At 48.4% G+C, this 12,755-nt stretch overlaps 1 protein-coding gene across 1 annotated transcript in view; it reads right to left on the bottom strand.

Annotated features, from left to right (window-relative positions):
- LOC113409241 (scavenger receptor cysteine-rich domain-containing protein SCART1-like) overlaps positions 1-12,755 on the bottom strand; it is a 47,582-nt gene that overhangs the window by 9,224 nt on the left and 25,603 nt on the right. The window contains exons 6-7 of the mRNA XM_029914123.1: positions 9,547-9,861; positions 8,509-8,823 (exon numbers count right to left, since the gene is read on the bottom strand). Of these exons, the coding sequence (XP_029769983.1) occupies positions 8,509-8,823; positions 9,547-9,861 (630 nt within the window). The remainder of the gene's footprint in view (positions 1-8,508; positions 8,824-9,546; positions 9,862-12,755) is intronic.

The raw sequence follows: 12,755 nt of genomic DNA, 5'->3' as shown, positions 1-12,755 counted from the left end.
CCTTTTCCAACTTCCACTAGTATTTCCTGCAACTTCACACAAATCTTATAAAAACACCTGCTTTGTCTATCTACCAGGCAGGGACTGTCTCTAGGCCATAATAGCAGAGGAAGCATTTCTGAGAAAAAAAGGCAAAGCATTTACATCATCACAAGGTTATTTTTTCCAATCAAATTGTTCTGATATTGATCTCCCAGAGTCACCATGTTCCACATCATCATAACCTGTGTCTCCAGGAAGCGGGAACGGGGTTTCCCTGTCCCTCCCAGAGACAGCTTCACTCCTTAGTGAGTGCAGACTCCCACCTGAAAATGCCAAGGGGGAGACATACAGTCAGTGGATCCACTCTATCGTGATGTGCAGCAGCAGAGCAAGGTGGAGTTTACAGTAGAGGTTCTCAAACTTATTTGATCACCCCCCTTCTTTGTGTCCATTATAGTTGACACCCCCCCCCCGACCACACAAGTACATGCACTGATTTAAAAAAATCAGCATGCAACTCTCACTAAATATGAAAAGCAGTAGGGCATTGAATCAAAAAGAGCCATTTAAGTATATAGCTCTCTGTCCTCCCATCTCTGAAGGCAGCACTACCATCAGCAGCAGCAGAGATGTGAGAGTGGCAACATCATTCTCTGCCATCCTTACTTCTGCGCTGCTGCTGGTGGCAGTGCTGCCTTCAAAGCTGGGTGCCCGGAAAGGAGCCACTGCTCTCTGCTCTGGCTTCTCACGCTGCCCCAGAACATATTTCGTGTGCCACAGTTGAGAATCTCTGCTCTACAGTAATGGTTAGGAATTTTTCCCCCTTCAGTCTTCTGGTGGCTCAATGACAAGTTCTAATCCATCATCTCTGTAAATAGTCTGGAAAGTAAAACCTTTGGTTTCCAGACCAGCTAACACTGCCAAATGAGAACTCTATTTACCTGTTACTTCATGGAGAAAACCCAAGCACTTACCAGCCAGGAGCGCTTAGTTAAGAACATCATAACTTTCACTTTGCCCTAACAGTGAACATAAGCACGTTATTCTTATCAAGTACTAATCAATGCACATTTCATCACCACTGCACCTCCTCTGGGGTGGCCGATAGTGTCTCTGCTCATGGCAAAATTGGGAGGGGAGGGGAGATTTTGGCCAAGGACAATGGGCAAAGCCCAACTTTTACAGGACGTGTGATGTCTTTTTTAACATTTGCACAGCAGTAACAGGACTTTGATTCATAGGATTCTGCCTAAAAGATACACATGCAGTGAACTGGTGGGAATCCAGCACATCCAGGGTGTGGCAGCCACACAAGGATTGGAACCTAGAGGCAGAAGGTTCCTAGGTATCATGCTGGTTTGACCACAAAATACCACCCAGCAGGGACCCTGCTGTTCCTCTCCCCATGGAAGCCTCTGCTTTGAGGGAATGGAGAGACAAGAGAAGGAGAGTTTGTCTCACAGGCGTTGGGTTGGCCAGGGCTGTTCCCTTACTGTGTACCCCACATTTCCAGCTACCCCATTCTGCAGAGACACTGTGAAGTGCAAACAGTTCTCCACTCACCTGTCTGTGAATCCCTGTCATTCACCCCAGTGCCTTGCTCATCATTCTGCCCCAAAGCAGGGTCACCTTCAGGGTCAGACACTTCTCTGGCATCATCATAACCATCCCCTGGGACATCTCCCGGCAGGGCAGGGGCATCTGACGTGAAGATGTGAAGTAATTAAGGGAATACTCACAGTGAAGACAGAATTAAACTACAAGCTGCAGATGCACCATCCTCATTGGTCCCTGGGGATTTCCCAGCACTTAACTTCCACTCTCAGGGCGGGAAGAGGAGTCCTCCTCTGGAACCCTCAGATTGAGGGATTTTACATATCACATTCATTTGATACATTTCAATAGCTGGTTGAGTGGATCCCAGATGACAAGGGGAAGGGGAAGTTCTAGAAAGAGGTGACTGGAATCTAGCCTAGAGGGATTGCTCCACAAGGCATTTGGTTACAATAATTACAAACGTAAATGACTTGGAATTGTCCAGAGTTTGTCTTCGCCTTCCTAAACTTGACATTATTTTTAAAATGTCTTTTCAATGCATTCTCCTGATAAAGTTTACCCCATAACCTGCCATCAGTCTCCAGTGTGCTGACACCACTGGGAGCTGAGCCAGCTAATAAGGGTGCAACATTGGCCCTTGGGTGTAAAATCTCTGTCCCACCCATCCCCCTGTCACAGCGTGTCTGACACAGATGTATATAAGCTGCCATAGCTGCATACCAGGAAAGGCTGGCAGGGAATATTGCTGATATGTAAAGGTCTTTGCTTTGATGCGTTCTCTTTACAGATGGTGAGTAACCTTAGTGCTCACAGCAATGAGGGTCCCAGGACAGTGACCTGAGCCAAGTACAGCGTGGGCAGCTCCTGAGCACACTGCTCCTTCAGTCCCTGCAATGGGTCTCTGTCATGACCTAGGACATCAAACGCTTCCCTACCCCTGGGCCTCCACACAGCTCTTGTAATGCACCTGGTCAGCGCCCCCAGTGTTGCGCCAATAGATAATACTGGTGGGTGAACTTTGTGGTTTTCTTAACAAACCATTATTGTTCCTACTGGGAAACACATTTAGTTTTTCGTCAGGGTGACGTTGCTTCCAGGAGGCGGATTCACTGCTCACCTCGGCCATCTGGAGTCTGGGGGACGTTGGTCAAGGCAGGCTCCTCCACGTTATCGTAATCCAGTTGAGATGCCCCCAGGGAAGCTCCCTCTGAAACAGCAAACACCACACTCAGCCCATGGCACCAGCGGTGTCTCTTCAGCGCAGGTGGCCCTTATAACTAGAGCTGTTTATCATGGCATGTGAGAGGGGAAGTCGCAGGGGGCCCATGGTGAGAAGGGAACGAGTCAGAGAAATACAGTAAAGCAGGAGTCCCAGATATAACTAGGGGCCAATCCTGTCCCTGCAGAATCCAACAGCAGCTCTTTTATGTGTTTCAGTGGGAGCAGGATCTGGGCTTGTGCTGAGATAACAAGTTGGGACATGGGAGCTGCCAGGCCAGAGACGGTCTCTGAATCCAGCTGATCTCCTGTCACATTTGGGAGGAGAAACCTCCCTGCTCCAAGAATTAAAGCTCCCGCTGGCAGGTCACTGGCCTGATCCTTTGTGAGCTCCTGCTCTCCTCTAGCCTCTCAGGCAGCCCAGGGCTCAGCTTGGCAGCGCTCCAGCTTCTCAGCAGAACTGGCTCATCTGTTCGGTGTCTCCTCCCCCAGCCACAGGCTAAACTCCCACAGGGCCCAAATCATGGACTCCCTTGAGAGCAGCTGGGGTAGAAATGCCGCCCTGTATATCATTAGAGATGGGCCCAGGCCAGAAAGTTCAGTTCCAGGGTTTTGCTTCAGCTTGTTATAGCAACAGGTGCCAGCTGCAAAACTGAGATCCAGAGCTGGGGTCAGTATCTGCAAATCCCGCCACCCACAATGTTCTGGTGGGTTCGGATCAGTGAGTTGGGCTGAGCCCATCTGTAATTATAATACAGGACAATCTTCCCCTCTCTCTCTCAGAGGTGAGAGATGAGCTCTGCTGGGCATTGACACCTTCCATACAAAGAGACTGACCCGTCTCCTCCAGCTTCTCGCGATTGCAGAAAGTGTCATAGAAGATCTGTTCTCTGCCCAGATTTGGGTCTCTCGGCCTGAGTCTGCTCCTCCCCATTACCTTGTTCTGATCCAGGATCGTTTTCCCCCTCGCTGTCCCCGGTGTAATACTGCAGCTTTGTCACTGAATCATCTGAATAGGAGACTGGAGAGACAAGAACCAGAAATTCATCACAGTGAGAACAGCTGAATTGTGGGACTATGAACACATCTGGGGCCAGGAGCAGGATTTCCAGCCTCAGTCTATTCCTTCTTCTACAGGACATGGTGACTCACAGCGACTCTGAGCGGTGAGAGGCTGACGCAGACTCCCCAAGAGAAATCTCCATGTCACTGTGGTAAATGTGACTGAGGGGATGCTACAATCTGACCTGAAATATAGTGGGGTGAGTGAAGGGCATCTCTCTAGCTGCTGGTCCAGGGAAGTTCCACAATGGTCCTGGCCTCCTCAGCCGCAGAGGGGACTCCTCCTTCTTAAGGGAAATACCCACCTCCCCCATGAATCAGTCGATCAGCTCCATGGTGTTTCCAGATTAGGCCAAGAAAGGCCCAGAGCAGAGTCTGTGATTCGCTGTAACCGTCTTGGCAGTGGTGCTGTGGGATGCCCTGAGCATGTTCCCAGAGGCCCACCACAGCACAGCCCTTGGGCAGGATGTTCCCATCAGACATTGAGACAAAATGGCACAAAGGGCCGTGACTCGAAGTCATGAGGCTCTCCTGGGCTGAGCTCTCTGCTCCAGGGGCAGGAGGGAGCCAACCCAGCAGACCAGTGGCTGTGATAGGAGGGGGTCACAGAACATCCCCTGCTCCAATGCTCCAGAGAAGTTTTCAAATGATAGTTTAGCCTGGCCCCAGACAGTCGCTTTCCTGACCCCTCACTGGTTACACTCCAAGGCTGCAGGACAAGCAGAGTTACATTAACTGTCCCTACAATTGGGACACTCACTGTATGGTGGGAAGGAAGGAAGCCCATCTTCCTCAGTCTATATCAGTAACTGCTGGTCTCACCACAGACCCAACTCCCACAGCTAGAGCTTGGCAAAAAAACAGATGGTTTGGTTCTCTGGCCATTGGGGGGAAAAAACAAAAAACAAAACAAAACCCAACATTGTTTTGAGCTGAGCCAAAAATGACTGTTGTTGTTGTTGTAATTTTTAGCAAATGCAAAAGTTAAAAAAGAAGTTTAATTTTGACTGAAACCATTTTGTGTTCTTTTGGACATTAGTGAATTTTTGTTTATTTGTTTTTATAGATAAAATTAAAGGAAATTTCTAATGGAAAAATACTATCAAATTGAAAAAAACAAATGTTTTCTTTAGAAAGTGTTGAAATGAAATGAACTGTTCTGTGTGTATTTGGAATAATTGGGTGAAATTGACAGGAATTTGTGAAATGTTTCAGTGTCTCTGAATCTGCATTTTTCACCAAAATATTTTGTAATGAAGACTTGTGCCCAGTTCCAATGACAAGCTCACAGGCTGAAGCTGCAGTGATTGAACTCTGGGTCAGCGTGTCAGATGGAAAGGGCATTAGATAGCTGCTCCCTGTTAAGAGTGAGACACACAGACCTGAGCGACTGAACATCTCCTGCTTCTCTCTCATCAGGTTATAATCAATCTCCTCATACACGGCCTCTGAGAAGGGATCCAAGGGTCTTCTGGAACCTGAAAACAAAGGTCAGGGTTTGCACAGGGTCATTGAAACCGGAGATGAGAAACACTATGGGATCATCCAGCCCCTCCCCCGTGGGTCCAGTCCGAGCCTGAACCCTACAGCACATTCCCACTGCTGGAATTTAAATGAGACAGGTGACAGGGTTTCTTTCCACAATAGCCCTTTGATGATGGTTCCCAGGGCTAATTCGCTGTCCGGAAGCTTCCTCACATTCAGCTTAAATGTTCCTCTTTTTAATCTCATTTTATTATTCCTGGCTATTCCCCTTTGGAGCAGCTTAAATAATTCTTCCCCCACACTGGTGTTTATCTGCAAAATGGTGATAACATTGTGGGTTTTTTTCCCATAGAGTTTAAGGCCAGAAGGGACCATTAGAACATCTAGTCTGACCTCCTGTATAACACAGGCCACTGCATTTCACCCAGATACCCCTAGGTTTGAGTCCAAAGATGCACTTAGACTAAAGCATTTCAGTCCTCAGCAGAATGTGCGACAGGCAGAAAGCAGGAGCGACGAAGGTACCACCAATGCCCAAGGCCCCCGCAATGGCAGGGAACTGACTAGGTGAGAGATGCCTAGATAATCCTGCCAGGAGATCCATGCTCCATACTTCAGAGGAAGATGAAAATCCCCAAAAGTCCCTTTTTGCCAATCTGACCTGAGGGAAAATTCCTTCCTGACCCAAATCTGACAATTGGTTTGACCCTGAGCATGTGGAAAAGACACTAGCCAGATATCTTAGAAAGAGGTTTCTCTGTACCACCTCAGAGGACTGGTCCGGCCCATCCAGTGTCACATCTCCATCTGTAGCTAATGTCTGATACTTCAGAGGAGGGCAAGAAACAAAACAAAGCAAAACTAAACACAAATATGGGGGCTTCCCTGAAGTCCTTCCTGACCCCTGCAGGTGAATGGCTGAAGCCCTGAAGCATGAGATCTGATTATAGGCATTGTCTTACTGCAAAGTTGTGAATGTTACATGTATGTTGACGGCAATCCCGTCCTCTATCTTCTTGCCAAGGAGCTAATCGCTAATGTTTGTATAGTGTATTATAGATGTAAAATCCCCTACAAGTGCCAGATTTGAGTACAATACAGTATAATGCTCCTTTCCAGCACTTCTCCTTCCTCAGATTGTCTTTTCTACTGGATCACTCTCTTCACAACTATTTACCACAGCTCTATTTTTATACACTTTTTTTCCCTTGACAATATTTCCAATTTCTCTAGGTTCCTTTTCCATGATGTCTCTCCTCATGATATTCAGAACCCCTCTGCGTGACAGATACTGCAACCCTAGGCAGTATCTTTGGAAATCACTGTATTAAATGTATGAATGGTTTATGTTCTACTGCATGTGGGAGGGTTACCACAGCTCCTCCAGGAAGAAAAAAACATGTGTGTGTGTGGGGGGGGGGAGGGTTTCTCCGATGTTTTTATCTTACTAATAAGGTATAGTCTGCTGAAAGAGAGCTGGGTGGTAACTTGTAACTGCTGACAACACACTGCTCATAGCCCTTGGGGAGAACGCACAGCATGGGGGCTGGCCTTTAGGCAGACTGGTTTGCTGGGGGGTCACAGTGGAAGGCAGGGGGCTGTGCAGTATTAAAAACCCCTGGCCACAAGGAGGTGGGACAAGGGGTTCCCACCCGGAGACAGGTGACGACTGGAGGCCTGAGTGGGCACTCCTGGAGTGGATCACCGGAGGGTGGGTGGGATACAGATGTAGCTTCTCTGAAACTGTAAAGGTCGCTCGCTAGCATCATCTCCAGATTTCATGGCTGGGCAGTTCCACTGCCAGACAGTTAATGAAATATTAAATGAGAGAGGAGTTAACAGGCATCCTTAGCCACCCCACCCAGCCCGGTATCACCCTCACCCTGACACCCTGCAGTCCCCCTGCGATTGCAGAGGCATTTTGCACAGTGACACCAAGCAGGACCCACCTCTGTGCTGTGCCCTGGCACTTCGCACGTGCGCCCCCAGGATGATTAAGACCAGGCAGAGCAGGGCCCCCAGGATAATGCAGATGATCACGGGCACCGTGACTCTCCCACTGTCGGTCGGAGGGCGGCGCGGGGGACCTGGATGGAAATTAACATGCGACAAGGAGAGATTATCCTGTGAGAGTCAGAGGGCCCCACGGAGCTCCCCAGTCACTCATTGCACGGCCCAGGACAGCAGGTGTAACGGGCTGGGACACAGTCTATGTGCCATGGGGGCAGCTCACAGGCTGCTGTTTAAATCATGGGCCCTGCCCTGTCAGCTGGAACCAGCAGACAGGAATCCTCCTGCTCAGCAGGGCCTGCAGCTCCCACCTGGGTATCCTTCGCCCTCAGATGTCACAGGCCAGGGAAAGGAGCTCCTTCCCTCAGGCTGCAGCTTGCAGCTCCTCCTCTGTGACCCAGCACCAGGGAAATTTAACCCTTGATGGAGAAGGGGGATGCTTTACCTGGGATATTTGGAGAATCTGTCCTCTCTGTCATACCTGCAAAGGGAAAGGGAGGAGAGTTGGAGTCTGGAGCGAGGGGGAGGTGACGTGTTTGTTCCCCGGGGGGAACCTCACCACTGAGAGTCCCTGGTTGTCTCCAGCTGTCACCTCCACAAACTCCCTCACAGCAGCACAGGGCCTGTTTGTTAGTGATTTAAGGTCCAAGTCCCTTGTGCTCTGTGCAGCAATGAGGACTCTCATAACAAACCATCACACTGGGGCATGTGATGGATGCAGGGGTTATATGGGCTGATAACTGAGCCAGTCTGACCCCACAAAGGTTCCACCCCACAGCATCCATGATGCTCCTGCACACAGGAGATGAGAGGTCCTGGTCTTGGACCAAAGGCATAGGGCTTGTCTATACTTACGCGCTGGTTCGGCGGCAGGCAATCGAACTTCTGGGTTCGATTTATCGCGTCTTGTCTGGACGCGATAAATCGAACCCAGAAGTGCTCGCCGTCGACTCCGGTAATCCTGCTCGGCGCGAGGAGTACGCGGAGTCGACGGGGGAGCCTGCCTGCCGCGTCTGGACCGCGGTAAGTTCGAACTAAGGTACGTCGACTTCAGCTACGTTATTCACGTAGCTGAAGTTGCGTACCTTAGTTCGAATTGGGGGGTTAGTGTAGACCAGGCCATAGGGCGGTGAGCTGATCCATCCATCTTCCTGAAAATTACAGCATGTAGCAGAAACATCTCCTTTCACTCACCTGAGCAATTCACAGTAGCATCTTCCTTATGATCACAGTTGCTCTCACCCCAGGGCTTGGCAGGACAGTCCCAGAGAGATGACTCTGTCCCTCTGCAGTTCACCTTCTCCACCCAAATGGGACCAGTCCCCTCGCCAAATGCAGCCTCCCCCAGGGCAGATACAGCAGATCCACAGCCCAGTTGTTTACACACAACGTTAGCATCCGCCATGTCCCAGGAGTCATCACAAACTGTTCCCCAGGAGCCACGGTACCAAACCTCCACTCTCCCCGAGCATCTGTCCTCTCCTCTCACGAAACGTAACTTCTCCTGGTCTGGAAATGCAGAAACCTCACATGTTACTGGGACAGCTGGGAAAGTCCTTAGGGACCAAGAGGGAGACCGTGAGAAGCAGAGATACCTGTGCAGCTTGCAGAGTTCGGGCATTCGGCAAACAGGGTCTGAGTTGGTTTTGCTTTTTTTCCTACGGGGAGAAAAAGCTGAGGTGAATGCACTGAGTTGTGTGTGTGATGTAGGAGTAGAATTTATCTGTATTTTTAAACCCCTAATTTCAGCACTGTATGAACTGAAATGTGAACTCTGGGTCATTTAATACCCAATGAATTTGCTATTCAGCTGTTACTCAGACACACAGGCCGACATGCACATAGACTTGTGCGGGATTCCAGTTCTGACCCAAACTGCACAGCCTGGGCCCATCTCTGATTGTTCATCCCAAAAGGATTAATAACCACAGAGCTGCCTAATGATGGTCTCTAGTAAGAGGCTTTTCTTGGATCTCACACTACCTTATCACACTGCGTAACACCGGTTTCTTTTATAATTAATTGATTAACTTCCATGTTTGTTGTTAATCAGGCAAATGCTTGTTCCTATAAAACATCATGAAAATATGTTCATATCTTGTGTTGAGAATTTACATCTGCCTACACTGAGATGTGAATAACAGTAAAAGTTCTATCCTAACTCTTCAATTAATTGAACACATCATGTATATGTGTGTTTGCACGCGCGCATGCAGCTAGTTTCAGAATTACCAGTGCAAGAAATATGGGTTTCTTCTGCTCGGTTATCACATGACTTTGGATCCCAGGGCTCTGATGGACACTGCCAAAGGGAGCTGTGCTGCTCACTGCATGCAACGTGGTCCAGCCACGTGGGACCAGAACCTGCTCCATATTCCAAGTCTCTTGCAATCTGCCCTCCGTCTCCACAGTTCAGCTGTTTGCAGACAATTGCTGGGGTGACTCCAGACATCTGATTGGAGCAAACACTGCCCCATGTCCCATTGTAGAAAACCTCCAGCCGCCCAGCACAGTCACTGTCGCTCACCAGCCTCAGATCTGTGAATTCTAGAAGGAAATGCACAAAAAGGAAATTTAAATCGTCTGATTCTGAAATGAACTGGGGAGTGAAGAGTGAAATCCCAGCGATGGCTAACGATCCTGTGCATCATTCTGCAGGAGCAACTGCTAGAGAACCACTCCAAGAGTGAGAGACTCTTTTAGACAGCACAGGCCCCTTAGAAATACAGTGGGCATCTCTGGAAAGCCACCATTTACGAGCAGCTACATTGAGATTGTAATAGATAAAGGCCGGGAAGGATTGTGGCATTGGCAGGCCAGATGCCACCTTTTGCCCAGGCTGCAGCTGAGAACTTACAATCTCATAGCTGGAGACCAGGCCAGGTCACCTGTGTGTTAGTTTTGCTCAAAACAGGTATTAGTCTTGTAAGAACGTATTTAGTGTTTAGACTCTACGAAATGGTGGTTAGTTGCTGCAGGCATTAATCTCACTTGTAATGTCTGTGGTCCATGCTACAGGAAAATATGTAAGTTTTGCTTTATAACTGAAAATGTTTGCTCTGAACCTGTGAACTCAGGCACAGGAATGTTCCCCCGCATCCATCCCCTGCATGTAGTACATGCAGAAGACCTCATCCCATCACTTTGAAGGCTGGAAGAGGGAAATAAAAATAATAGACGTGAAGATTTTTCATCTTTTTGGCTGTTTGAACTCTGACAGGGCTAGAGACACCAAACGGAAGCCAGAGACCCCAAAGGGTTACCCCTAGGTCAGCATTGAACGACATTTGGAATTGACAGATCACTACAACTCTGTCACTCCTAGGATGTAAATGGTAACTCATTTGTGTATAGATGATTGCTTTCTTTAACTCTGTAAATAACCCTTTTATTTTTTTCCCTAGTTAATAACACTGTATATAGTTTATTACAGAATTGGCGTCAGGCATTGTCTTTGATGTAAGATCCAGGGTACCAACTGATCTGGGGTAAGTGACTGGTCTCTTGGGACTGGAAGAAACCTGAATGTGGTGTGATTTTTGGTGTAAGTGACCAATTATCACTAAGTCCAGTTTGTCTGGGTGACAAGATAGACTGGAGAGTCTAAGGGGACTGTCTGTGACTCCATGGTAAGATAGATATAGTGATCCAGGACTAAGTTTCCTCTAAGCTGCGTGGCCATGTGTCCGCACAGCAGGCTATGAAGGGCCGCATAGGCACTCAGCCACAGGGGCCTGGACTGGAGAGGCGCCTGTTCCCCAGCCCTGGAGCTGCCACAGTGGGGAGAGGTGCCTCTTCTCTGGCCCCCGAGCTGCTGCACCAAGAGAGGGCTGGGGGTAGTCCTCTTTCCCTGCCACAGCCCCATGGCAGCCTGCACCCCAAACCCTTCATCCATGACCCCACCCCATAGCCCACACCCCCAGCCGGAGCCCTCACCCCCCCGCCATACTCCCAACTCTGCCCCAGCCCTGAGCCCCCTCCTGCACCCTGAACCCCTCATCCCTGGGCCCACCCCAGAGCCCTCACCCCCAGCCAGAGCCCTCACCCTGCACACTGCCACCCTCTGCCCTGGCCCTGAGCCACCTCCCACACTCCGAAAACCCCTTGGCCTCAACCCCGCCACACATCACCTCTATACTGGTGCACATAACAAATTTCATTCCGCACATGGATGTAAAAAATTACAGGGAACATTGGTCCAGGAGTTCACATCTGTTACTGTCTTGGTGAAATCTACTTATAGAACACACCACCAGTTTGGGGTGTTGCCTTGTTCCTCACCATCTGCCCTGAGGTGGGCACTCAGACTCGTGAGCCACTCCAGACAGCGTGACAGGGATCATGCAATCAAATAATTTGACCTTCTGTAAAACAGCTGCATAGAGCCTAATAACTTGAGTTTGACGTAAGCATAGCTTCCAGAAATGCATCCAGTCTAAACAGGAAGACTTCAAGAGATCCGGAATGCACCATTTCCCTGGTAGTTTGTTCTGATGGTTAATCACCCTCCCTGTTAAAAACGTGGGCTTTATTTCTGATGTGAATTTGTCAGGTTTCAGCTTCCAGCCATTGACTCTTGTTCTGCCTTTCTCCATTAGATTAAAGAGCCCTTTAGTAAGTGGTATGTTGTCCTTGTGACGGAACTTATGCACTGGAATCAAGTTACCTGTTGATCGTTTTGATGAGCTAAACAGATTCAGCATCTTAAATCTCTCACCGTAAGGCTTTTATTCATCAGATCATTTTTGTGGCTCTTCTCTGCTCCCTCTCCAATTTTTGTGGACATCAGACCTGGACACAGTATCCCAGTATCTGTCTCACCAGTGCCATATACAACAGTAAAATTTAGTCCCCACTCCTACTCTATGCTCCCCTGTTTATATATCCAAGATTCACATTAGCCCATTTTGCCACACAAGGCACTGGAAGCTTGTGACATTGCAGATTAAAGAGGCCTCTACTTACCAGTGTTTTGTCCCTGCGCAAGTACTTATACACTTGTGATGTTGCACTCTATATGATTTTATGAAAATATGCTAATGAGTGTGAATATGATGTAACTGGAATATGATTCATGCAAAAGGTCTCTTGTAAGGTACCATTACAAAGCTTATAATCTACTGAGTGTGGTCATCCTATTTGTATGTATGTATCATTCTTGTATCTGAAACTAGAAATATGAAATATAACTCTGAGGGCCTATTGTAATTATGCAAAGTGTGGGCCATTAATGGTGGTTTGGAATCTTGATGGCTCCCATTAACCAGGATACTTGACTGTAGATTGCTCTGTTTACTTGTAAGTCTTCCTGTATACCTGTGTGCTGGCAAATGGGTAATGAAGTCTTACAGTGACATGTGATCATGTCACCTGAACTGGAATCCATCTTTAACCTGGTGCTTTTTCCATTTAGAAGGAGGGGTGGGAACCCAGAGAGGGAC

Source organism: Terrapene carolina, unplaced genomic scaffold (genome assembly GCF_002925995.2).
Source record: "Terrapene carolina triunguis isolate 2854851 unplaced genomic scaffold, T_m_triunguis-2.0 Scaffold31492, whole genome shotgun sequence".
In the NCBI taxonomy this organism is placed as follows: Eukaryota; Metazoa; Chordata; order Testudines; family Emydidae; genus Terrapene; species Terrapene triunguis.
This window is presented reverse-complemented; position numbering and strand designations above follow the sequence as displayed.